Source organism: Dipodomys merriami, unplaced genomic scaffold, assembly GCF_024711535.1.
Source record: "Dipodomys merriami isolate MVZ:Mamm:240054 unplaced genomic scaffold, mDipMer1.0.p SCAF_116, whole genome shotgun sequence".
In the NCBI taxonomy this organism is placed as follows: Eukaryota; Metazoa; Chordata; class Mammalia; order Rodentia; family Heteromyidae; genus Dipodomys; species Dipodomys merriami.
The window spans coordinates 3839785-3867279 of record NW_027202449.1 but is presented as its reverse complement, the minus strand read 5'-3'; the positions used below and the strand labels follow the sequence as shown (position 1 = coordinate 3867279).

General features: G+C 48.2%; 1 protein-coding gene across 1 annotated transcript in view; it reads left to right on the top strand.

Moving 5' to 3' along the window:
- Positions 1 to 214: 214 nt before the first annotated feature.
- Positions 215 to 27495, top strand: part of LOC138822881 (beta,beta-carotene 15,15'-dioxygenase) — a 30136-nt gene continuing 2855 nt past the window's right edge. Inside the window, exons 1-10 of the mRNA XM_070015858.1 lie at positions 215 to 424; positions 3575 to 3703; positions 5675 to 5804; positions 8266 to 8413; positions 10078 to 10225; positions 12472 to 12698; positions 13470 to 13727; positions 22725 to 22830; positions 25849 to 25943; positions 26972 to 27083. Of these exons, the coding sequence (XP_069871959.1) occupies positions 361 to 424; positions 3575 to 3703; positions 5675 to 5804; positions 8266 to 8413; positions 10078 to 10225; positions 12472 to 12698; positions 13470 to 13727; positions 22725 to 22830; positions 25849 to 25943; positions 26972 to 27083 (1417 nt within the window). The 5' untranslated portion in view covers positions 215 to 360. The remainder of the gene's footprint in view (positions 425 to 3574; positions 3704 to 5674; positions 5805 to 8265; positions 8414 to 10077; positions 10226 to 12471; positions 12699 to 13469; positions 13728 to 22724; positions 22831 to 25848; positions 25944 to 26971; positions 27084 to 27495) is intronic.

The window sequence follows — 27495 nt, the reverse complement described above, 5'->3', positions numbered from 1 at the left end:
CGGGCTGGATTATTTCTGATGACCAAACAGAGCAAAATGCACTGAGTCTCTTCACCCATTCAGAAACAAGCCAGGAGTGAGAGTAGAAAGAAAGAGTCAGGGGGAAAGCAGAGAGTTAAAGATTAGCCCTAACACATGGCTTGGGAACTGACCTTTGACCAAACATTTTATAAACTCTGCCAGACATGTGCAGAGATACCAGACACTCAGAGAGAGGGGAAAGAGACGGGATTAGGAAGGACGGACATGTGAAGGGTCCAAGGATAGAGAAAGCAGAAAGTCAAGGCCAGAGGAGCCCGGACAGCTCCCTGCAGCACACAGGATCGCAGGCCGATTCCCGCTAAGACCAATTCTCACTCCATGGATATAATATTTGGTAAGAATAAGAAAGAGCAGCTGGAGCCTGTAAGGGCCAAAGTGACAGGTGAGTATTTTGTGTAAGAGATGGGCTCTTCTGTTAGGCCAACATCTGTTTTGTCTGCTCCAAGTTGTTTGGGGAAAGCCTGGAAAACAGTATACAAGGGGTGAAACAAATCCATAATCCATATGCGTTTTCTGTAGTGATCTCAGTATGTTTTACACATTATAATTCAGATTCCAAGAGGAGAGAGTTGTTTTCACTATTTCCAAGAGAAAAATATTGGCTATGCTCCCTTTGCTGAACAGGAACTGGGAGTCAGCAAAGTGACACCTGATCCAGATGCATGGTGTTCTGCAGATGTATGCACCCTAAATAATTTCTTCCCACCATGCACATGTGGCGGCTGATGCAACTTGCTCTTGGGTGCCCACAGGTGTGATTTCAGTATGCGGAGTGGATGGAGGAGACCCACAGAGGGCTACTGAGGATGAATCTTCAGAGGACCTGTGTCTCAGTTTTTTCCTCTGCTCATCTCTGGCTGTCTTCTCTTTTGCCTGCTACTTTCCTGCAGCCATCTTGTCTAGAATCTGAAGGCCAGTCCTGGTTCTGAGATCTCTGGCCCCAGCACAGTGCTCCTTGGCTGAATGGAGATGCTTTGTTTTTATTGTTTTATAAAGATCGCAAGTGTGGCTTTGAAAGCTGGGTGGAGCTTGTCAGCCAAGGATGTACCTTTGGAGGGAAAAATCCCTTTTATGTATCATAGCCAATCGTAACTGTGTGTGCATGCATGTGTCTTAAATTACATGTAAAAATTGTACATATAAATTAGAAAAAAGAAGGAAATACAAAGCTATACTTCCAGCTTTTTATTATATTATATTATATTATAATTATTATTATTATTATTATTATAAAGGTGATATACAGAAGGGTTACAGTTACGTAAGTCAGGAAATGAGTGCATTTCTTTTTGCACAATATCACCTCTTCCCTCACTCTCTCCTAGTTTTTCTAACTTTTAAGTACTACTATTATCAGGGGTCTATTTCCTTTAAGCTTTTCTAAGACAGATATGGATATTGTATCTTTGAGAAATATAAACAGGTATAAATATTATACTTGAAAATGCACATAATTTTTCAGCATACAAATATGTTTAATAATATTATTTTTTATTTATAAAAAGGAAGCCCAACACCAGACTGGGTGGTTCATTACTATAACCCTAAATATTTGAGAGGTTAAAATGGAGAGGATTACTATTTGAGGCCAACAAAATGTCTCCTCTCAAACATAGGAGCTGAGTATGATGGCCCATGCCTCTCATTCCAGCTACACAGAAAACCCTAAATAGGAGGATCACAGTCCTGGGCATAAATGTGATATCCTGTCTTAAAGCAAAAAAAAAAAAAAAGGCCAGGGGGTGTGACTCAAGTGACAGAGTACCTACAACTATGAAATGTTGAATTCAAATCCCAGGATCACCAAAGAAAGTGAGGAAACCTATAATGCTAGGGTTTGTGCCCTGGAATGCCAGGAAGTTTTCACCATGCCATTTTCTGCCTTGTGTTCAGTGACCGTATGGAAATCCTTAAAATTGTTAGAAAACCAGGGCTGTGAAGGTGGCTCAGTGGTACAGTGCTTGCCTTGCATTCATGAGGCCCTGGGTTCGATTCCTCAGCACCACATAAGCAAAAAGAAAAAAGCCGGAAGTGGTGCTGTGGCTCAAGTGGTAGAGCGCTAGCCTTGAGCTGAAGAGCTGAGGGACAGCGCCCAGGCCCAGAGTTCAGGCCCCACGACTGGCAAAAAAAAAAAAAAAAAATTGTTAGAAAACCAGAATCCTAGAGTTTGGGTTTTATTTTTATTTTTTTATTAATAAGTTTTTTTACTTGTGAAAATACCGTACAGAGGGGTAGAGGGGTTACAATTACATGAGCAAGGTAATGAGTACATTTCTTATCAAGCATTGTTGCCTCCTCCTTTGTTTCCCCTTCCCATCCCTCCCATCAATTCCACCCCTGCCCCCAGAATCCTAGAGTTTGAGAGGCTGAATGGGCCCAGCAGTGCCCTACGGGAGCTCTGGGACCAGGGGCCTAGTCACTCAGTGGCCACACAGATTCTCATTCTTCCCCCAGGTCCATGGTAGAGTCAAAAAACAAGTCTTCACAAGTTCCACTGGGCACTTTTAAGTGCAAGACCCTCTCTAGTTCAAGCCTTCTGACTTAACAGAATGGAAGCTGAGGTGAAAAAAGGACAGTGATTTGTCTGAGGCCAGGCAGCAAGCAGCAGTTGGTCTGACCTTCTGGCCAGGCCTCAAGCCCTGGTCAAGCCCAATCAGTTGGCCACCAACTGTGGGCAGACGGCTAATAAAAGCTGGTGCTTGTGTTGACACACCTGTCCAGGGCAGGCAGGCCAAGGCTCTGGTTTATCCCAGAGCAGCAGCCTTCAGAGAGGAGGGACACGCAGGGCCTTGGACACCACGCCAGCAGGACCCTGACTTAGAAGAGCACTCACTCGCTGTCCAAGAGACAATAGTACATGCCGAATACTTTTAAGTTTCCCAGGACACATTTTGAAAAAGGTTTTTTTTTTTTTAAAGTAAGATTAGTAAAATTAATTTTAGTAGTAAAACTAAAAATTTTATCTGCTCAAAGTGAAATTAATATAAAAAACTTGCAAGTGAGATGTCTTCCTTTTTGTCTGCTAAGACTTAAAAACCCCAGTGTATATTATTTCCTTACAGTACATCTGTTACTGCTCAATCCCAACCCAGGACTGATGGCTGTGGTTCCAGCTACTACTACTGCATCGTAGGGCAGACCTCTAGGATGTCTTTCTTACCTCTCTATGACACATTCTCTCTCAAGACTCTGCCAGGCCTCTCTCTCACAGTCCACCCTGCCTGAGAAGATCTTGTACACAGCACCCTTGGTGGGCCGGTAGAATGGCCTCTATCACTGTGTATTTCAAGTGTCCATTTATTCTTAGAATACAGAAGAGTGCAGAGACTGTGTCCACTCACCTCAGCAACTCGGTGGTAGTAAAATTCCATGCTTACTATCCACTGTCTAGGATAAAGGAACAGAAGTGCTTAGTAGGATTGTGGCTATATGGCTCTATTCCCTTCTATGGTACTTTCTTCAAGTTTTGGGGTTTTGGTTTGGTTTGATGAGACTGTAGAAACTGGAGATTCAACATTCTTTCTGTTAACAGGCAAGATCCCACCATGGCTGCAGGGGACATTGCTGCGTAATGGGCCTGGGATGCACACGGTGGGAGAGAGCAGATACAACCATTGGTTTGACGGCCTGGCCTTGCTCCACAGCTTCTCCATCAGAGACGGTGAGGATGCTGGGCAAGTTTTCTGTTGACTACAAACTTTATGGCCTAAAAGCAACACAGATGGAGTCATTTCAATTCTGGAGGCCAGACGCCTGAATATGGGTCTCACTTGGCCATAGTCACAGAGAAGGCTGTGCAGGAGAATCCATATTTTTTGTCTCCTCTACCTTCTAGAAATTGACTGTGTACTTCTTGGCTTATAGTTCCATGTCTTTCACCAAAACCAGTAGCACAGGAGAGCTAGATAGATGGAGAGCTAGATAGATGGATAGATAGATAGATAGAGAGAGAGAGAGAGAGAGAGATCTCTTTCTGTCTCTCTCTTCTCTCCTCCTTCGTCCTTCATCTCCCTCCTCCCCTCTCTCTGTCCCTCTGTGCCATCCTGACACACTGGACTAGCCACCAATAAAATGGGAGGCCATGTAGAAAACAAATAAGGTCCTCCACACAATAGCCAGCCTCCTGAGTATCTGGGACTACAGGCATGAGCAAGTAGAACGCTGACTTTCCTGAACGAGGCAGGGTTCTGTGGTACATGCTTGCTCTGCACAGCATGGGTCAGTTGGCTGGTCCTCTCCCATGTGATGGGAGGTTCCAGAAGGAGGGACCCTGATCCAATTTTATCTTCATCATGGAACGAGAGACCTGTGCTCCTAGACCAATCTCTTCATCTCACTGAACCACAGTGTCCCCAACTGGAAGTTGGAGGTTGTAGTGGTAGTGAAAAGAGATGAGAGGGTACTGGGTGTCTGGTTCACTGGTACACAGTCTACACTCGAAGGCTGCTGAAATTCTGCACAGTCCGGGAAAGTCCTTGGGGCAGAGAACCTGAGGCCTCAGTCCTGAGCCACACAGGAGCAGAGGCCAGCCTGTCCTTTGGTCATTCTCCAGCGATCCCTTAGCCTTTGCTAAGATGCTTGAGCATGAGGGCTAGGAGAGAAGGGGATACTTAGTGTGAAAGGCTGAATTCTTTCCACTTGAAATGTAAACTCTCAGCCCAGTCAGCCAGTTTCCCATACACAGGCAGCTGCGGAAGCAGGAGCAGAGAAGCCTAGAAAAATGTGTCTGGAACTGCTCAAGCCTGTCACTGCCGAAGGAGTCACCAAGCCCCACCCCCACCCACACCCCCAGTTTTCCAGAGCATCTAATTAGCCGAATTCCTTCTGCAGGAACATAGTAAACAGACCACTCCTGCTCAGAATCAACCAGGTCAAGTTTGATATTTTTTCAGGGCAGAAGAGGAACGTGCACTCATGCGCGTACACAAACACACACATATCTGTGCACACACACACAGTATTTAACTCCTGCTGAGATGGCTGGGATCAATAATCTCTCTGTCTTCTAAAGTACTCGTTTCTACTGGTCTCTGCTGGAAGCTACAAGCTGCTTTTTTCCCCCCTACTTTTTTGCTTTTGTTTTGCCTTAAAAATCTTCCCTAGTTTGGTCTGAAGTGGAAATTTTCCACTGGAGTTACCCGAGGGCCTCTTTGTTTTAATTATTGATTTATTTGTGAGACAGCATCTCACCACGTAGCCCAGGCTGGCATCAAACTCGTGATCCTAGGTCCTCTGCCCCTAGGCCCATCTCTTCATCTCCCTGAGCCTCAGTTTCCTCAACAGGAAGTTGGGGCTGCAGTGGCAGTTTAAAAAGAGATGAGATGCTACAGGTTACCAGGGAAAGGCTTCCAAGCCTGTACCTGCTCCAGAGGGACACATGGCGGGATGGGTGGCCAATGGCCTGGCAATGCTGGGCCAAGTGACCGAATGTTGCTGAGCCTCAGAACCCTCCCGTGGAAATGGAGCTCCAGTGAGGAGATGCGTGTGAAATCAGTCTCCCTGCACTCCTTGAAACAGCTGCTCTCATGACAGCACCCTGTTGTGGTCCCCAGTGAAAACCTTCCCATGCTGTCATGGATAGTAAGCCTGGGAAAGGTGCCGGCCTGGGACTAACCTGACTCTCCTCCTTCAGGTGAAGTTTATTACAGGAGCAAATACCTAAGAAGTGACACCTACAATGCCAATATCGAGGCCAACAGGATCGTGGTGTCGGAGTTTGGAACGATGGCCTACCCAGACCCCTGCAAAAACATCTTTGCCAAGTAACTTCCCATCCAGAACCTGACCACATTGCATGCGTTGTAACATCCTTGATGGCCACAAGCCATCAGTAGTTCCTCTGACAATTCTCTTTAGGGTATATAAAAACTCTATACGAGGGGCTGGGAAGGTGGCTCAGTGGTAGAGTGCTTGCCTTGCATGCCTGAGGCCCTGGGTTCAATTCTTCAGCATCACATAAGCAAAAAACTCTATACGACAGGCCTTTGCCCATAGACATTACATAATTCTTGTTCACTGATCTCTTGAAAGGCAAAGAGCATTTGACAAGTTATTAGACACTCTCCTGGCCAGGGAGCAGTTTGGAATTATCTGTCTAAATTACAAATGTACATTTCCTTCTGTCTAGAGATATACTTACTCATGTCTGAAATGACAAATGCACAAAGTTATTCATGGCTGCATCATTTGTCAGAACAAGAAACTGAACACAACCCAACTATCCATCCACAGAGAAATGATGAAATGAACAGCAGTAAACTAAACAAGAAAATGTGGTGCTGAAGTAAAAAAGCAATGAGACAGAGCTGGCCTGGAAGCAAGTATAAGGCCCTAAGCCCTTCCCTAGTACCACAAAAAAAGGAAGGAAGGAAGGAAGGAGGAGGAAAAAGGAAGGAAGGAGAGAAGGAAAGAGGAAAAAGGAAGGAAGGAGGAGGAAAAAGGAAGGAAGGAGAGAAGGAAAGAAGGAAAGGAGGAAAGAAAGAAAGAAAGGAAGGAGAAGGAAGGAAAGAAAAAAAGGAAAGAAGGAAGGAAGGAAAGAAGGAAGGAAGGAAGGAAGAAAGAAAGAAAGAAAGAAAGAAAGAAAGAAAGAAAGAAAGAAAGAAAGAAAGAAAGAAAGAAAAGAGAAAGAGAAAGAAAAGGAGTGACAAGGCTTTCTACATGTTGTAAGGAAAGATTTCTTTTTTTTTTCTTTTTTCTTTTTTTTTTTTTTGTTCGGTTGTGGGTCTTGAACTCTGGGCCTGGGCGCTGTCCCTCAGCTCTTTAGCTCAAGGAGAGCGCTCTACTACTTGAGCCATAGGCGCCACTTCCAGTTTTCTGGTGGCTAATTGGAGATAAGAGTCTCACAGATTTTCCTGCCCAGGCTGGCTTTTAACCATGATCCTCAGATCTCAGCCTCCTGAGTAGCTAGGATTACAGGTGTGAGCCACCATCACCTGGCTTAAGATTTCAAAGTTAAGTATGAAGGAAGAAAAAAGCGAGGCCTAGAAAGAGCATGTGATATGCTATAGTCTGTGTTTAAAAGGCAGAAATTTTTTTTAATCCATTCTAAAGCTTGAACTCAGGGTCTGGGCACTTTTCTTTGGCTTTTTCACTAAAGGCTGGTGCTCTACCACTTGAGCCACAGCTTCACTTTTGGCTTCTTGCTGGTTAATTGGAGATAGTCTTATGGACTTTCCTGCCAGGGCTGGCAGGACTTTTAGGAGGTGGGGCTTAAGGGAGGAAGTTAGGTCATTGGGTATTTTGCCAAGGGTCTCTCTCTGTCCCTGTTTCTGTCTCTCTGTCTCTGTCTCTGTCTTTCTCTGTCTCCATCTCTCTGTCTCTTATTGACATTAGGGCTTTTAACTCAGAGCCTCTTGCTTGCTAGGCAGCTTCACCCCTAGTCTGGAGCCACACCCCTAGTCTCTTTTGCTTGCTCCTTCTTTTCCGATAGGCCTGGTTCTTTTTGCCTCTGGTGGTCTGACCCACAGCTGGGGGTTACAGGCATGTACCACCCCACCCTGCTATCTCCTTTTTGATACTCCAGACATGGAGGAATTATGAAAGGGTTCAGTGATAGATTGCCTCTGCTTTTCTAGAGCTGACATCATTTCTCCCTGGCACCTCACCCTAGCCCATGGGTTGGAGCAGGGGAGGGGCCAGCAAGAAAAGGCAGGGGGAGGGAAGGAATTTAAAGCCACAACCTGCAAGAGCATTCTTGCGGTTACACCCTCTGTCAGCAGGGGGAGCACTACTCAACCTCTGGATTCAGTATTTGACATTTGTCCCAGTTAACCCTCTTTGTGTTTTCATGCTTGCTTTGAGTTTGCCTTCTGAGCAAATGCATGATAAGTTATTAAGTCATCACTTCCTGGATAAATTTGAGGGAATCAGTGTGAATTTGTGTCCCTACCAAAGCTGAGACTAGCCATTTTGCTAGGTTTAGGGAGCCATTACGGATCCCTGTATGATATCCGAGGAGCTTTGTGAATTTCTCAGAAATAACCCACCAGCAACCACTGGGTCTGGTGTTGAAGACCTTTGGAGTTTCGAGAGCCCAGAAGGGACCTGTTGTGGGCCATGTTGCCCTACCAATCCTTCACAACACTCCATATGGTATTACCTGAGGCCGGGTACTTTTTTTTTTTGTCTAGTAGTTGAAGCAAAGTGTTTGAATAACTAGAAGACTAAAGTCAAGTAGGGCAGAACTTTCCATCTTGATTAGACATAACCTGCTTTTCTCCCCAGAGCCTTCTCCTACTTGTCCCACACCATCCCTGATTTCACAGACAACTGCCTGATCAACATCATGAAGTGTGGGAAAGATTTCTATGCCACCACAGAGACCAACTACATCAGGAAAATCAACCCACAGACTCTGGAGACCCTGGAAAAGGTATTGGCAAGCCTGTAGCTGGCATCCCTTCCTGACCCATCGGGTTCTCACTGGATGGACCCCACTTGAGGGCATGGGCTGCTGTAGGTCAGCACCTTGCAGGAAATTTTCAGCTCCCCAGGGCTTGTATCATTGTATCATTCCCATCCTTGTGGCACAACCATGTGCCACAATAACTGTGTTTCAGTCAATGGTGAAATGCATAAACCCTGGCAGTACCATTAGGTTGTATAACTGGCGACAGACATATAAATCCATTCCATAATGTCAATACAACACGTGTCTTAGTCCCTATCTCCATCATGAGACACATATGTCTAATGATGGCATGAAGTAGCAGAAATCTCCTGTAACACAGTCATGGAGCCCAGAGGTCTAAAATCAGTGTTAGCAGGAGCCAACCTGTCCTTGAAGGTTCTAAAGGAGGAACATTCTCTTCCAGCTTCTAGGCTGCCAACAATCCTTAGTGATCTCCACCTTGTAGACGAACTCCTCCAATCTCTGCCTCCATCGTCATATGCCATTCTGTGTCATGTGATTCTTATGTTCAAATTCTCACTTTTTATCAACACACAAACCATCGTATTCCAACCGACCTCCTGCAGTATGACCCCAACCTAACTGGATGATATCTACCACTTGAATAGCATTGCTATCCCCAGATAAGGTCACATTTGCAAGTGCCAGGGGTAAGGACTTCAACCTGTCTTTTGGGGGAGATAGTTCAACTCCTCCTCCTCATTGCCCATAGTTCTTAGGCCCAAGGGGGCTCTACCTATACCAACCTGCAGAGGGAGGCATTAGGCCGAGAACTAGGGCACAGAAGTAAACATAGAAGAACCAAGTCAACATTCCGGTAAAAAAAAAAATCCGTAGACTCTGTTTTCTCCAGCTGCCATTCAAAGCTGTGGCATCTTCCCAGACATGTGAACACCTGCTTTTCTCAGCCTGGAAATCATGCCCAGCTCCCTCAGCTTGGAAATCATGCCCAGCTCCATTTCAGCCTAGCAGGACGGGCACACTTTCCACAAACGAGGAAGTACTGGGCAGGGCAGGATGAAGCTAAAGCCCTGCCCAGCTTGACTGGTGTCTGAGCTCTCCTGGTATAGGAAGTGCACAGCTGGCTTCCTCATTCTATGACTGGCCTGTTCAGAGCAGGGGTCATTGTTCAGCTCGTTAGTGGAGTTTGGCTTTGACCCAATGGCTTTGTAGCCCCTCCTATTCCCAGAACCGTACTAGGAGAGAGACCTGGATATCTGTGCCTCTGTAGAATATAAAAGGGGGAATCTAAATGACTTGGTCAGGACACCCTGCAGAAGCTCTCTGCCCAGATGATTGTGGTAAGGCCTCCATTCTGCCTTCATGCTGAGGACACCTACAAGGTCAGGATGCAGGAGGAGAAGGGATGCCATGAACAGGTGGACGCAGACTCACAACAAGCTCTCCTGAAACCTGGCCCCTATAGAATTAGGCTAGCCTATCCCAGTGTGAGGTCACATTCAGTCACAAGAGTAGACAGTCTCTTTAAAGGGAAATCCTGTCTTATTCCCCCATTAGGAGATGTGTGAAAATACCCATCATGTCTCAGAACCTAGATTCAATGAGGTGTGTACAGGGTTTCCACTCTTCCCCTTTTGAAGACCAGGTCATATCATATTTTGCAGGTTGATTACCGTAAATATGTAGCTATAAATCTGGCAACAGCACACCCACATTATGATGAGGCTGGAAATGTTCTCAACATGGGCACATCCATTGTGGACAAGGGGAAGACAAAATACGTGATATTTAAGATCCCTGCCTCCGTGCCAGGTAGGTCACTTGGAGGAATCTAAGCACAGTTAGCCAGGGTGCTGCACAGGCCTGATTTTTGTTGGTGATAGTGTGAAACTTCCCCCAGTTGACTGTTGGAAATCTCAGTTTTCCCTAAAGGAGAAAGGAGATTTCTGGGATTCCTTTCCTTATTCTTTAGACTCCAGTTTCTTAATTCATTATTCATCTATCTGTCCACATATTCATCTATCCACCTACCCACCTATCCATCCATCCATCCACCTATCCATTCATCCACCTGTCCATCCACCTGTCCATGCATCCATCCATCCATCTACCCATCCATTCATCCACCTATCTACCCATCCATCCATCCACCCACCCACCACTCATCCATACAGTCATCCCAATCTATCTATTTTTCCATTTATCTTTTGCCTAGGCTCCAGTTCATTATTGCATTAATTTAGCCAGTTTGTCAGTCTTCTGACAAACCTCTGAATGCCAGGGTTATGCTGTCTACTTTCACTCAGCCCTCAGCCAGGCGCCAAGGTCCTTCAGGGAACAGGCCTGCTGAGATAGACTCCAGATCCCTACCCTGTTCTCTGAGCTTTCTGGCCTTCTCCACTTAGGGCTGGGATCTTGGAGCAAAGCCCAGGCCAAGAAGTATGATTGCATGTTCTTGAGGGGGAAGAGGGTGAGGCTCTTGGCTTGTGTTTGTCCAGGACCCTCCTAGGAACTGCACCCCACACCCAGGAGAAGAGGCCTCTGTGGACAGCCATGCAGGACTCTGAGGGTGCTTTAACCTGACCCTCTGGTTTGGGAAACTAGTTTCCATCTGTGATACCACTGGTCCCTCCCGATCTTCCCTCTCCCCCCAGTCCTGTAGAACCTCCTGAGCACACTGCCAGGCTCTGTTGGGAGATATGAGTCCCCAAGGTCAGAAGGTACAATGAGTATATTGTTACACGAAACTCACATTAATTAAGTCAATAAAGATTATGGGTCCATCCCAGAATCCTAGAGTGTCAGACTGGGCATCTTCTAGGCATTTGTGTTCGCCACGTCACGTCACTATGAGGCTCAGGAGATTAGGGGACATGAAGCTCACAGGAACCCCCTAGCTTCTGCCAGCAGCTGCCCTTTGACCTCCTGCCCCCTGCTGGTGGCTTCCAGGTATCTATGTTCCATTTCCTACCTCCCAGGCCAGGGTGCTTTTCATCTCTTTGCTTGGGCTCCATTGGCTTTGTGAAGAAAAGAATGAGCCCTCAACCCCACAGCATCCCTCCCACCAGCCAGCCAGCTGTTTACAGTGTGCACAGGTGGCAGAAGAGAGGTGGGGACCTTAGCAGGTAACTCATTGGAAACCAGCCTCAGGCCTGGGTGGGGAGGGAGGCCTTTTGGCCAGGGATGATTCATTCTTACAGAGGATTGAGAAAACCCAAATCACACCAATCACCCTGGGTGCCAGGTGAGGTACCGGGACCACAGTTAGGATGAAAGTATTCTGTTTCTTCCTCTTCCCTGCCCTCACTCTGAGTGTTAGGTTCCCTAGTAATAGAGGAGGAAAGCAACACTAAGAGGCTACATTTTCTTGGCTTAACCCTGTGTCTTTGGCCCCTGTGGTAAACTATTACACCTCAGTTTCCCATCTGAAATGGGCACCTTACAGCCCAAGCTTGATTGTCACAGTATAGGTCACACAGGAAGGAAGTCCCTTCCTGGGTATTTATAATGGGCAGTGCTAAGAAAAATACATACTGAATGCAGGTTCCCTGCAAAATACCAGAATGTAAGCCAATCAGTGGAGCCCTGGGAGCTTGGCAGAAATGCAAGTTCCCAGGCCCCATCCCAGCACGTTCCTCGGATGTTCCTTCACACAGTCAGCTTTTTCTGTCAAAGGACCAAATACCTATTTAAGGCTTTGAGAACCATCCGGTGTTTGCCACAGAGGTTCACCTGGGTCACTGTACTGGAAGGCAAAAGCAGCCATAGACAATGCAGAGCATGGCCCAGGTTCCTGAGGAACTTGTCTTTGCAAAAGTGGGGAGGGGCTTGATTTAGCCCACAGGCTGCGATGAGGACCCTGGACTCAGTCTGCCTGAGTGGAGAACCAGGCTCACCCAGGGCACGGCTGAGCAGGAGGCTCTCCATCTACCTGGTCTCTTGGGTGGCTCTAACTCAGAGGTTCTTTTTAGCAAGACAGTTTGCGGGTGACAGCACTGTGGTCCTAGAGCCCCTACTGGTTAGTGCCTGCTGGATCCCTAAGGTTTGCTTTTCTCCAGAGGAGGACCAGAAGAAGGGGACGAGCCCCTTGAAGCACACAGTGGTGTTCTGCTCCATCCCCTCCCGCTCGCTCCTCTCCCCCAGCTACTACCACAGCTTCGGCCTCACTGACAACTATGTGGTGTTTCTGGAGCAACCTTTCAAGTTGGACATTCTCAAGATGGCAACGGCATACATGCGGGGAGTGAGCTGGGCTTCCTGTATGACCTTCCACAGGGAGGACAAGGTGAGGCCTGGCAGGACTGAGTGGGGCTAGCTGCCGGACACTCCCCAGAAGGCAGTCGCATGGCAGCAGAGTGAGAACTAGGTACAGAACAGTCTCCCTGAAAGCCTTCCAGAAAGTTCCAAAGCAGGGCTGGTCCTTTGTAGTGGTTTAGGATGAAGACTGGAGGGCGGAACCTTTACTCCCCGCCACCCCCCCTCAATAAGTCATTGGATGCTGACAGTCCTGGGAATAGTGAGCCTTGGGCACCCCCCACCCAGGGGGCTATGTGGCCTGGGGACATCCAGCAAGGCCATCCCGAGGCCTGCGGGGCAGATGCCATGCCTAGCTAGAGCAGCCCTTGCAGATTAGCAGGGCGGCTGTGAAGCCGGCCTTGCTCTGGTGGTGAGGAGACAAGACCCAGAGGGCAAAGCATTTGGGGCTCCAAATTCTCCCCAACGTGACAATTGGCAGGGAGCAGGGTGTCACTACCTCCTGAGAGTCCCACTCCATGGACTGAGGGGCAGTGCATCCTCTGTGAAGACTGCCTGGAGGCCCCGGGGCCGAGCATCCCTCCTTCCATCCAAGGATGCCATCACAGAAATGCAGCCATAAACGGCTCCCTTCTGCTGGACGCCTTTGCCTGTCTGGCACTTTGGGAGGCAGCTGAGGTCCGAATGGAGAAGCGAGGCTCCAGGGTCATGAGCTAGTGCTGGTGAGGGATGGGTGCTGTTGGTCTCCATGCCATCATGCTGGGTATCAAAGGGAGAGCTGACCACCAGTGTCTTCTTCCAGACTTACATCCACATCGTTGACCAGAGGACCAGAAGGCCTGTGCCCACCAAGTTCTACACAGACCCCATGGTGGTCTTCCACCACGTCAACGCCTATGAGGAGGACGGCTGCATCTTGTTTGATGTCATCGCCTACCAAGACAGCAGCCTCTACCAGCTCTTCTACTTGGCCAACCTGAACCAGGACTTTGAGGAGAACTCCAGGCTTACCTCGGTGCCCACCCTCCGGAGGTTTGCCGTGCCCCTGCACGTGGACAAGGTAACACCTTCAAAGCTAACACCGGAGCCTGGGTGGGCACTCATGTCACACTTGGCTGAGGGACACTGAAATTCAAAATGAACTTTGTCTATTTGGGGCCTTTGTGCCCTGAACTATCGGGGTTTTTTATATTATTTTTTTCATGGTCCAAAAGTGGTCTATATTTGTGCAGCAAGTTTAGAAAACATAGGGTTGTTGTTGTTTTTTTAAAGCCCAGATGATCATGGTGGGTAGATTTGCATCACCTGCTAGATAGTTCTTTTTCAATCTCTCTCCCTTCATATATACATATTATATACATTACATATAGATAATGTTATATATACATGCATGTCTTAATTTTAGTCATGCTATGCATAATATTAACAGCTTTATTGAGATAGGATTCACATAATATAGAATTTGTTTACCTAGAGTGTTTAATTCAGTGGCCTTTTTTTGGCTGGGCTGGGGAGGTTGGTACTGGGCCTTGAACTCAGGGCCTCTGTCTCATTCAGCTTCTTTGCTCTCTACCACTTGAGCCATGCCTCCTTTCCAGATTTTGCTAGTTAATTGGAGATGGAGATGGAGCCTCACAGATTTTTTTTTTACCCCCTCCAGGCTGGCTTCACATCTGCAGGTCCACAGAATTGTGCCTCCATCATCACAATAGATTTTAGAATATTTTCCATTACCCCCCAAAAAAGTGCCCACCCCTTGACCATCAGCTCCCAAGAGCAGGTGGGGCTCCTGACCTGTGACCCCTGCCACAGTCCCAGTTCTCACAGGAGTGGAGTCACACAGTGTGTGGCCTCTTGTGTGACTTCTTCCTCCTCAGATCCCCTACATTATGGTGCGCATCCATACTTCATTCCCTTCTATGGCTTAGATGTTCATACATACTGGTTTTTGCACCTATGGTATTTATATATCCAAATGTCTCTCCTAATAGTAAATATTCTCTGATAATATCGCTTTACGTATTCCCTGCAAAATCTCTGGCAAGGATTTACTCCCTCCACTCACTCAACTCCCTGGTCTTATGCCCTCCCTTCTCACCCTAGATGTGCCCACTAGTGTCAAAGTCGCCCTCCATTAGGGCGAGGCTGTCACGCTCTGAGCATACGGAGACTGGCTTCTGGCTGCAGAACTCAGTGACTTCATGACTTAATTGACCTTAATTGAACCCAAATTGAATTCAATTTAGATATGCGGGCTTACATCTACTAAATACGGACTATATGCCAGGTACTTTGCTAAGCATTTAATTTTCCTTATGTCACCTAATGATCTAAACAACCTAAGGAAGAGATCCCCACATCAGCCCTCATTTTACATGGGAAAAAAATTGAGGTTCGGAGAGGTGAAGATACGTGCCAGAGGTCACCAGTTAGTTTTCAAGCTTTGATCCACCCTTGCAGGCCCAAGTCGTGGAAGGAGCTCCAGAGGGGCCACCATGACTAGGGGCAGGGCTCTGGAGGCCTGGGGGCCAACCCCCCAGTAGCCAGGGCTCTGTGGTGCAGGCATTCAGCCGTACCCCATCAAGAAATACAGAAACCAGGATATGTCATCCAAGTTTGTCTGCCTCCAAAATCATGGCCCCTCCTCTCTCCAGCATTTCTCCAGTTCTGGACATTTGGAGTTTTCTTTTCATTTTATGATACTGGGGACTGGACTTAGAGTCTCCAGTTTACTAGGCAAGCACTCTACCACCCGAGCCCTGCTTCTAGTCCAGCTCTGGTCATTTGCATCACCCTGCACTGAGTTTACTCTATGTAGTATTATCTCGGCTTAACATCCATACAGTCTTTCCTGTTTGTGTTCTTCAACCTACTCTTTATTACCTTGTGTAAAAGTGTCATAGCCACACAAACAAGCCCCGCTCCCTACAAAGGTAAATGTACAGATAGAGCAGAGGCCGAGCCAAGGTGCACAGCTCCCGTCTGGGCCACCACGTGCAAGGTCCACTCTGGAAAGGCAAGCCTGAGGGGGCTGAAGTGCGACTCCGCAGTAGAAAGCATGCTTGACATGCATAGTCCCTGGGCTCGATTCCCCAGAACCCCATTTTTAAAAAAGAAAGGAGCCAAGCCATAATGGCACATACCTGTTACCCCAACACTTAGTAGACTGGGGCAAGAAATGGGCTCCATAGCAAGGTCCATGCCCGTGTAGGTTACACATAAATGAACAATCTTCTTTTAAAAAAAAGAGAAAACATTTGTAAAGTATCAGTGTTAGAGGTGTTGGGTACCTGAAACTCTCTGCTTGGCCTAAAGAGAGTAGTGCTGAGTACATAGGCTCACTCCTGGCTCCTAACTACTCAGGAGACTGAGATCTGAGGATCCTGGTTCAAAGCCAGCCTGAGCAGGAAAGTTCATGAAACTTTTTATCTCCAATTAGTCACTAAAAAGCAAGGGGAGCACTGGCTCAAGTGCTAGAATGAGTGCCAGCCTTGAGCAAAAAACAAACAAACAAACAAAAAACAACTACAGGACAGAAGCCAGGCCCAGGAAAAGCAGTACTGAGACAAGGGGTGGAGGGGGAGGAAGAGGGAAGGAAGGCGGGATAAAAGAAGGAAGGAGGGAGGGAAGGAGGGAGGGGCTGGCTCCTTTCCCTTGGGATGTGACCAGGATTATTTAATCCATGAGCTGGGCTCTGTACCCCTTGCCCAGGACACACTGAGGTGCGGTGCCCTGGACTGTCTCTGGGTTCTGGGAAAAACAGGGTGGCACGAAGCACCCAGGGCGTGAATCACAAGGGCGACCTCATCCTAGGGCCGGTGCCCGGAGAGGAACAGAGGAACATACTCCCTCCTGCTGCCCACACACCAGAGATTTTATAACCTTTCATGACGCTCAGGAAATGGTTTGCTTCCTCAGAAGCAAGCTTAGAAGGTTAGCCTGTATGATTTTAAAAGTCACCAGGTAGCTACTTGCTGCTTTGAAATGAGCCAAGAAGAGCAAACCCTACCTTGGATAGCTCTGGCCACGCTGGTTAATTGCTATTTATTGTCCCTTAAAGATGTCTCTTTTACTTTCAAGTCATTCAGCTGCTTGTATGTGGAAATGGGGAAGTCAGGCAGGTGTCCACAGACATACAGAGCCAGATCGGAGGGCTCCAGGTCCCCCTACACACAGGTCTAGCAGGAAGGCCATGCCATAGCCCATCTTTTCCCTGGATACACACTGGAATCCCCTGCCCAGCCCCAGGCCTAGGCCAAAGTCAGTGGAACCTGATGGTGGGGGTGGCCAGGCCCGATGTGGGGCCCCGAGCCCCTGGGAGAGTCCAACAGCCAGCCAGGGAAGAGAAGCTCAGGGCCTAGCCGGTTCTTCATCCTCTCAAGCCTGTGTCTCCGTGGCACCATCCCCACCATGGCCTCTCCACCTTCAGCATGCCAGACTTGCTCAGTCCCCTCCTTCTGCTCAAGCCCCAGCTCCAGGCAGTGTGAAGGAGGCTCTGTCTTTAGCATCAGGCCACCCTGCATGCAGAAGTCGTAGTTAGGCAATCAAACACTGGGAATGAATGAACAATTAATGAATGAATGAAAGGAAACCATGAAACAAGGTCTCCAGGAGGACACAGGGCTGCCTTTTGCATTTGGACCATGTCCAGGGTGAGCAGAGATTTCCAGAGGACAGATGATTAGGCTTAAACCCAGAAGTCGGGCCCTGCTGACTGCCACCCCAGTCCTCTGCAGTTGGTCCAGCTGGGGCCAGAGGAAGGTGGGGTGACAGGGCCCTTGGCACCTTGGCAGTTTCTGTAGGGCGGCATGGGTGTCTAAGGCAGGGCTCAGCCGGGAGGAGGAGCAGCAGACAGGACCGTGGGCATGTACAGACAGCAGGGCCGCTGCCCTGCCCTCCTCCCAACAGGCACCACGGCTGCCTTGAAGGTGGCCTGCAGAGTGTTCAGCGTCCGCGTGTAAGAGGCTACTGTGGAGAGAGGCATGCTGGGACTACAGTCCATGTCTTCACCTCCTGGGTCAGGACATTTGGGGTCTTGTCTCCAAATGAAGGCATGATCATAAGTAAAGCTGCCATCTATGGATGGCGCATTATGTGTCAGGCGCTGTGTTAAATAAATACCTGTCTTCTCCCTCCTCTGAGGCCACTGCGCTGGGATTGTCACTTTGGAGGCCCTGAGCTAGCTTCCAAAGCTACCTCCAGCATGGCCCCTGCTTCAGAGAGAGAGAAAGATCACAGAGCCACAGGCTGTGTCCACCAGAAAGGGTGTTTCCCCGCTGCCAGCTCACCCATGTGCTAGGACCTGGGACCCCAGACTATTCTAGGTCTGCCTCTGCCCCCCTAAGGCAGACTCTGCCCCTGGTGTGCCTGCGAGCTGGGCGGGCTGGCTGGGGAGGTTCCATGCAGCCAGGGATGGAGGCTCAGATAAGAAATGAGGGGGGCAGGTGGCAGAGGCTGGGCCTTGGGACCCCCCCAGGGGTCCTAGACTTCTCAATTCACACTTCTCCTCCCAGGCCAGCCTGTGCATTAGAACCCTTGTATTGCTGGAATGTTCTGTCCGTTACAGTAGCTGCCTGGGCTCTGGATGCTTGAGGTGTGGTTGGTGTAGCTGAGGCATCAAATTCTTCCTTGTGCTTCATGTTATTTTAGGTAGTTGAAATAGTCACCCATGGCTCGTGGTTGCTGTACTGGATGGTTGTGTGATTTGGTGACATAGCAGTGTCTGAGTTAGAGAGATGTGTGTCATAATTTGCTGCCATCTTTGTGCTATAACTTAGGTCCTGAAAATTTTAGGAATTGACAAGTGCTTTGCTAACTCACATTTCAACTCCGAGTTCTTTTTATTCTCTTTCTCTTTTTCCTTCCTTCCTTTTTTCCTTGCTTCCTTCCCTCCCTTCCCTCCCTCCCTTCTCCCTTCCTTCCTTTCCCAGTCTCTTTCTTTCTCTCTCTCCCTCTTTCTTTCTTTCTCTTCTTTCTTTCTCTCTTTCTTTTTTCTCTCTCCCTCTCTTTCTCTTTCTTTCTCTCTCTTGTTTGTTTCTGTTTTTGCTTTTGTTTTTGTTTCAGCAGTACTAAGGTTTAAACTCAGGACTTTACACTCCCTGGGAAAGTACTCTATCCCTTGAGCCCTGTCTTCAGCCCTTTCTTGCTTTATTTTTCAGATAAGGAATTGTGTTTTTTGTGCATAGCCCACCTCAGGCCTCAATCCCTCTACCTACTCCTCCCGCCCGCCTAACTGGGATGGCAGGCACGCACCAACACACCCAGCTTATTTTCTGAGATGGGGGTCTTGATGACCGTTTGTCCAAACTGGCCGCTAGCCATAAGCCTTCCAAATTTTGCCTCCTGGGCAGCTAGAATTATAAGCATGAGCCACTGTGCCTGACATTCTCTGAGCTATTTTCTACCTCCACGCCTGAAGGTGAGAGAGAAAGTAGCTTGCCTAACTTTAAACAATTACTCATGGATTTCAGTCAGGATTTGAATTCTGACAGTCACTCACTGCCGGGTGTCAGGCCCTAGACCAGCATGTTTTCATTTGGTACTAACCCAAATCCTCAGACCTGGCGGAAGTGACCTACTCCACAGACAGAGAAGCAGACTCAGAGGTCTTGGGCTCTGTTCACAGTCACCCAGAAAGCCATGAAGTCAGGTTCCACACGCATTTCTGAGCTTACTGCTTCCCCTCAGAGCTCTTGATACAGTCTGGCTAGGCAGTGATTTCTCTCCGAAGCTGAGCACATTGGCTGCCAGAAGCAGCTGAATGTGTCCATTACTGCTGTGTGTGGAAAAATTCAGTTTATCCTTCAACCAGTCTGACCAGTTTCAGGCTGCAGCTAGAAGGTGGATCTGGAGACCAACTCCCTGAGAATCGAGGCTGGGACATGCCCAGGGGCCTGTGGCTGTCACGTGCTGGGGAGGCTCTGGGAAGGGCCTCCCACAACTGTGCAGGAAGGGCACTGAGAGTTTCTGTTGTTAAGACACTGCAGGATGCCAGGCTGCTTCATTCAGGCATTTACTTCATTGAACCTTACAGACAGCCTGCAAAGCACGTACTCTGCCCTTCGCCAGTGAAGGGACGCTCACTGGGCCCCACACTCACTCCCTAGGTGCAATGTGCTGGGCACTCTGGTATCAGCCTTCATGGAGAAGAGAGGCATAAAGAAGGATACAGCTGGCCAGGCACAGAGGCTCACACCTATAATCCTGATCGTTCTGGAGGTAGTGATAGGAGGATCGTGACTCAAGGCCAGACTAGGCCAAAAGTTCATAAGACCTCCATCTCAAAGAACAAGATGGGCATGGTGGTGTGTGTCTGTTATGCCAGATACATGGGAGGATTATGCAGTAGGAGGATGGTCCAAAGCCAGCCCAGAGCACAGGGACCAAGACCCTGTCAGAAAAATAATTAAAAACCAAAGGACTAGGGTCATGGCTCAAGTGGTAAAATGCTTGCCTAGAGAGTAGGAGGGCCTGAGTTCAAACACCAGTAACAAAAAGAGAAAGGAGAAAGGGGGGGAGGAAATGGAGAGAGAGGGAGAGAGGGAGGGAGGGAGGAAAGGAGATGGAAGATACATCTTCATAAAGGAGCTGATCAGGGGTTTCCCAGTTCAGTTGGTAGAGTGCTAGCCAATGAGCAAAAGCTGCAGTAGGTGTACCAAGCTCAAATTCCCGTCTTGTACCTTAAAAAAGGAGGGGGGAATGATTAAAGCTTGGGACAAATGTAGATTCGGATAGGGATATATGAGCTGAGACCTATAGCATGGGAGCAAGCCAACCTTGGGCCTTTGCCCTTGATTCACCTTCTGTCTAAAATGTTCTTGCTTCTGGGCACCAGAATTGCAATACAAAGGCCTGAGCCCAGCCTTAATTCCCCTGGTCCTCAGTTTCCTCTTCTGTAAATTGAGCTATGAACCAGTTCAACCACCAGGAGGCAGTAAACTTTCCCTCCCCAACCACACACACACACACACACACACACACACACACACACACACACACACACACACACACACACACACACACACACACACACACACACACACACACACACACACACACACACACACACACACACACACACACACACACACACACACCACACCCTGCCCCAAGAAAAGACCCTGTTTAGGCCGAGTTCAAGCCCCACTAATGAAAAAAAACAAATCCTGGGGGCTGGGAAGGTGGCTCAGTGGTAGAGTGCTTGCCTTGAATGCATGAGGCCCTGGGTTCGATTCTTCAGCACCACATAAGCAGAAAAAGCCAGAAGTGGTGCTATGGCTCAAGTGGTAGAGCGCTAGCCTTAAGCTAAAGAGCTGAGGGACAGTGCCTAGGCCCAGAGTTCAAGCCCCACGACTGACAAAAAAAAAAAAGAAAAGAAAGAAAGAAATGAAAAACAAATCCTTTATCATTAAAAGAGGTTGGTTTGGGGGCTGGGAATGTGGCTCAGTGGTAGAATGCTTGCCTAGCATGCTTGAAGCCCTGGGTTCCTCAGTACCACATGCACAGAAAAAGCTGGAAGTGGAGCTGTGGCTCACGTGATAGAGCGCTAGCCTTGAGCAAAAGCAGCTCAGGGACAGCACCCAGGCCCTGAGTTCAAGACCCAGGACTGGCAAAAAAAAAAAAAAAGAGGTTGGTTTTAACTATAAAAACCATTTGAGAAAATATGGTAAGTAGAGAAAAATTTAAATGAGACAGAAATATTAATATAGTGGCATGCCCCCCCATCTTAGCCACTCTTGCTTTCTACAGTTTCAGCAATCCACCACCAATTGTGGTCCAAAAATATTTGATGATAAACGCCAAAACAATTCCTCTGCTTTAAATTTCCTACTATTCTGAGTGATGTGAAGCCTGGCCTTTCCCAGCATTTCCGTTCTGTGTGCACTACCCGTCTGTTAGCCATCTCATAGCTGTCTCTTATTGAAGCTATACTGTGCCTCTCCGTGCTTATACACAGGATTCAGAGCTGTCTGTAGTCACTGGTGGGGCCTAGAAGGTATCCCCCAGCCCTAAGAGAGGTACTGTGTGAGAATGAAGAGGTCACTCTCAACACTAGCAGCTCACACTCAGCCAGGCACTCCTGTAACACATTGCTGGGGGTGTTTGAGTTTCATGTTCATAGTAACAGGAAGAGGCACCTACCATTGCGATCCTCATTAGACACGGAAGGAAGCAAAACTACAGCAGGCTGACTTGCTCCAAGTCCCGTGATTAGTACTGGGGGCGTGGGACAGGAAATAGTCCACGTTCAACACATAGTTCATCCTGTCCCCTCCCCTTGGGGAAAAGCCATGACTGTGAGATACTGAACAGAGCAAAGTCTCATTGACACTTAAGGCCAAAGTCTGCCCCCGAAAGCTGTTTTTTCCTCCCAAATACGCTTTATCTCACGTTTGTTTCAACAGTGATATACACATACACATATAGGTACATATGTGTGTATATATCTATGCACACATGCTCATGGGGAAAAGCCTGAACACAGAGAGAAGTACAGAAAAGGATGCAAGGGTCCATATTCACCTCCTCCTGTACCATTAATAGTTGGTGAATACCTCCCAGACTCCTTTCGATGTAATTCTTTTGTTCATGTGGTTGAGCTAAGATGCATGTACAATTTATTCTGATGCTTTATTCAGTTTTATATCATAACCATCTCTGATGTTACTGTCCACTCTTTATAAACACCTTTTAAATGGCTGCTGCTGGCTTCTCTAGGTGAGTCACCCAATGTTTAAAAAGTGAGAACTTGCTCTCCTGAGCACATTCATTTTCCCTGGGAGGGACAGAGCAGCTCAGAGGAAGAGTCCAGGTCTAGGTGCCCTGGCTCCACCGCCCACCAGGATGTGACCTTCCAGTAGTCACCTTAATTTGCCAGTCCTTGTAGCTTTAGCTGAGAATAAGAATACCACCAATAAAATAGCTGCTTCCTCTGGCTAATGGAAAGCCAAGCAAGATGATGTCTGCTAATGCATCTTAAATGCAGCGAAGGCTTCCTACAAATAAGGTTTTCCTTTCCTTTCTTTCTTTCTTTTTTTAAAAAACTGATTCTTTGCAGAATGCTGAAGTGGGCTCAAATTTAATCAGAGCAACATCTACACGAGCAACCGCCATGAAGGAAAAAGACGATCATGTCTACTGCCAGCCTGAATTGCTTTATGAAGGTACAGTGGCCCTCTCTCCTTCACTGAGGTCCCAAGGGATTTAAAGGAGACCCCTCTCAAGGCCTCTCCATAACCCTCCTCCATGCATGGACAGGGGGCCCTTGGAACCCCAAGGAAAAGCACTTGGGGACCTCTCTCTCTCTGGTAGCTCCTAATATCTCTCTGCTCCTTGGCCCACATGACCCTTACAGATGTCATCTGCTAATGGCTGTGAACTGCTGTGACAGCTCCTGTTCTGCTTCTACCTAGCCCAATGTCCTTGGCCCTATTCTACAGACTGGAAAAGGGGGGCAGGGGGAGGCGGGAGGATGCTGGCTTCCATGCAGAGTGGCCCCTCCCCCCAACAGAAGCTACGCCCATGGGAGGGACTGCACAGCCTGGGCTCTGCAGACTTTGGGGCCGGATAGTTTCCTGTCCTGAGCACTGGAGGGTGCTCAGGAAGCACCCCGTCCTCCTGTCCTGAGTGGGGGCCAGAACCAGCGTCACTGCACTGGAGCTGAAATGTCCCTAGGCCTCGCTGCTGTCCCATGGGGGCTGTGTTTCTGAGCGCAACGTATCAGCCACACAGCATAGTCCGGCATAACATAAAAACTGTCAAAAAGGAAATGATAAGGATGAATAATTGAAGCCGGGAGCCTCATGCCTGTCATCCTAGCTACTCAGGAGGCTGAGATCTGAGGATCATGGTTCAAAGCCAGCCTGGCAGGAAAGTCCTCCAGACTCTTATCTCCAATAAACCACCAGAAAACCGGAAGTGGCACTGTGGCTCAAGCGGTAGAGTGCTAGCCTTGAGCTGAAGAGCTGAGGGACAGCGCCCAGGCCCAGAGTTCAAGCCCCAGGACTGACGAAAAGAAAAGAAAAAAGCATGAATAATTGAATAGAGAGGAGAACATGATTGAATATATACATGTTTGGAAATGTCACAATGAAGTAATATATCTCAATAAATAAATCTGGGCTAGATGGGTTTTAGAAGTACAGAGTGAGCCAGCGTGGTGGTGTACACCTATAATTCTAGCACTGAAGCAGGAAGAGTTTGGGTTCTAGGCCAGCCTGGAATACGTAGTGAAACCATGTCTTGATAACCGCAAAAGAAATACAGTGTAGACTGAATGCCCTTCGCAGGGCTTTCTCACTGGGGAGTCACATGTGGATTGCTTTTGTCTTTTGTCTTTGGACAGGGACTTGCTGCTTGCTCAGGCCGGCCTTGTGTTCATGCGCTTGAGTGGCTGTACAGCCTCATAGAGGTGATGGGAAGCTTGGTTTGGCTTGGCTTTTGCAGTGCTGGAACTTGAACTCAGGGCCTCATGTGTGCTAGATGGGCACTCCTCGATCACACATGCCCCAGGGTATGGATTAAACCAAGAATCCACCATGTTGCTGCCCTGTGCCAGGCTCTGATGTCCCAAAGGACACCAGTCCTGGGGACTCTGCCAGGACAACCTCGAGTTTGCTGGGAAACATCTACCTCTGTTAGTGGCATCTCATCCGCTGACCAGTTCTGGTGGGGGCAGGGCGGGGGGGGGAGGGGTTCAAGTATGTGTGAGTCTTTAGAAGTAAAGGTATAGATCTCAATTCCAGGCCTGCCTTAAAACTAATGGACTCCTCTTCTTTCTCATTCTGTGTGTGTGTGTGTGTGTGTGTGTGTGTGTGTGTGTGTGTGTGTGTGTGTCTGTCTGTCTGTCTGTCTGTCTGTCTGTCTGTCTGTCTGTGTTAGAGGAAGTGCTCTACCACTGAGCTTCACCCCTAGCCTGCATCTTCTCTCAGTGTGAGCAGTCTGCCTTCCTCCTGATGTTCACCTGGACCAGTTCCCAGTTTCTCCTAGAACTCCTTCCTGTCCCAGTCATCTATTTTCTGCCTTTCCCCCCCGCCCCACCGCTAGCTTGAGCCCAACAACCACTATACCTTGGGGTCTCTTAGGAAGAGACCTCTTTTCTTGGACATTGTCTCTTTGCCAAGAATTGGTTCTGGCTACTGGAATATGTCATGAGACAGACAAGTAGTTTGACTTCAGTACTCAGACTCAGAAATTCCCCTAGATACCACAGGCATATGCAAATGTGAACATATTTGCATGCAAAAGTGCATTCATTTTTCAGTGATGAAAGTAACAAGCATAATGCAAGTTTTGCATCATAAGAAACCTAGATTCTATAATATAAAAACGATGCAGCAGTTTTCAGTCCAGCAGGGCCGCTGAACTCTTTTCTCCATTTATAACAATATGGAGATAATTATAACCTGAGCTTTTAATATGTCACCTTAGGTATTGGCACTCGCCTAGGTTTTTTCAAAATCCTTTGTAAGCATTATTTTACCATAATACTATCTTATAGTAAAATTTATCAGATGCATTCATACTCCCCATTGATATTCCTTCCTGTGGTTTCACATCTCCACATACATATGTGTGTGTGCGTGCACGTTCCTTTTTAAAAAGAGCTTTTTAAAAAATTGCAGTAGCCTCTGATTTTAGTCTTGCAATTCTGTTTGATTTCTATCTGGGATAATTACAGATGTTTATATACTGAAAAACCCAGGACTATGGCACCTTGCTTCTGAACCTTCTAACAGAGCCAAGGTCATTATCAGAGGTCCCCTCCCCTGTCTTTGACCCCCTTTGATGCAATATGGGTCTGAATGAAGGTCAGGAGATCCTGCTAGGGCCCATTTCCATGTAATGGAGGCCCAACCAGGTGTGTAGCCAGGTACCTTTCTCACGTGTGTGTGTGTGTGTGTGTGTGTGTGTGTGTGTGTGTGTGTGTGTGTGTGTGTCTGGTCATGGGGCCTGAACTCTGGGCCTGGGCACTGTCCCTCAGCTCTTCAGCTCAAGGCTAGCGCTCTACCACTTGAGCCACAGCACCACATCTGGCTTTTTTCTATTTGCTTATGTGGTGCTGAGGAATCAAACCCAGGGCCTCATGCATGCAAGGCAAGCGCCCTACCACTGAGCCACCTTCCCAGCCCAACCTTTCTCCTCTTGGTGATGGGGCTTCATCCTTTCTCATTTCTCTCCAGGCCTGGAGCTCCCTCAGATCAATTATGCTCACAATGGAAAGCCATACCGGTATATCTATGCTGCTGAGGTTCAGTGGAGTCCAATCCCAACCAAGGTATGAAGCCCTGTGCTTATAGATGGCTCACTCCGCAGCAATATCTTTTCTGTCTGAAAAACTGAATTCTCACCTTCTGATACTGGTGGCCTTGATCCAAAAGGAGCGCACAGGAGGAGGGCAATTTGGGTGTGCATCTGACACACTGGTGAGCCATCTAGAGAGGGAGGTGAAGCCCAGGGAGAAGACCTGATTGGAGTTCACGCATGCGTTTCTTCATTTCTGATTAATTTCTTGGGTACCAACTGTGTGCCACACTGAGTTGGCACCAAGGATATACAAGTTGCCATGGGGAACTCCAGTTCTGCCTTCCAGAGACTACCATGCTCTGGAGCAGTGTGCTGTAGAGGATGGACTTGGTTTTCAAGCTGCTCCAGGTCAACACTTGCTATGTCTCAGTGGGGCGTGAGGTGCGCTACAGTGCTCGCTTTTCCCTAACATCTGCATTTTCAAATAAATCCTCATGTGAAAAATGCAAACTAGGCAGAAATGTAGAAGGCTCCCACCTACGCATGCACACACCCCAAGCCGCTCCCCACTAATCCTACACCCTAAGGGAAAAGGACCAGGAGAGCTTAGAGAGGCCTGAGGACTTGCACTGTGGGGGGGTTGGTAATGGTGCTGAGGGACCAAACCAGGACCTGGTGCATTCTAGACGAAGGCTGTACCTCTGAACCACCTCCCCCAGGCAGGCTTTCACTTTGTAGAGCAACAAAGGCTTTGTCTTCTGCTTGAATAGCTGGTATTAAAACCACAGTCATTCAAACAGGAAACATTGCAGTGTAGCGGCAAATGGCAGCTGAGTTCAGGCTTTTCCTGAAACTCGGTGTGCAGTCTGAGCTCTGTAGTTTTGTGTCGGAAGTAGAAGGAAGTCACTGCTGTTCTGTGTGTGACTGAGCTGATCAGAGGCAGATATCATTTGGGGCTGACATCAAAAGACTGAGTTTGGCATCTTCACCCCTCTGTGGCCTTCATGCCTTCCTTTTCTCAGACAAGTGATCGCATGCTTCTCTTCTCTGGATGCACAGATACTAAAATATGACATTCGCACAAAGTCCTCCTTAAAATGGGGCGAGGAGAGCTGCTGGCCAGCGGAACCCCTGTTTGTGCCCACGCCAGGTGCCAAGGACGAGGATGACGGTAAGACTCTGCTCCCTGCTCCTGACCTCCCCCTCCCCCCAACATGGGCCTTGTTGGTGGGCACTGCACAGCTGGGGGCACCGGCTATGGAGTCCGGGTGTGTCCGAGTCAAGGCTGCCCGTTAGGAGATTCCAAGACCACTCTGACATCAGTAGCAAGTCTGAGGGTCTGCGGTACCACCTCAGGTTCTACAGCTGGGAGGACTCACAGAACTCCTGGGAAGCCACTACAATGAAGGCAAAGGCTGGTTGCAGTAGAATGATACAGATGCAAATCAGCAGAAGGAAGAAGCCCTCAGGGCAGGGTCCAGGAGAGACCAGGCCTGGAGCCTAGCCACCCTTTTCTGAATGGCATCGTAGGTAGTGCTAACAAGGGACTTCTAGCCAAAGATGCCCACCAGAGCCTCAGATCC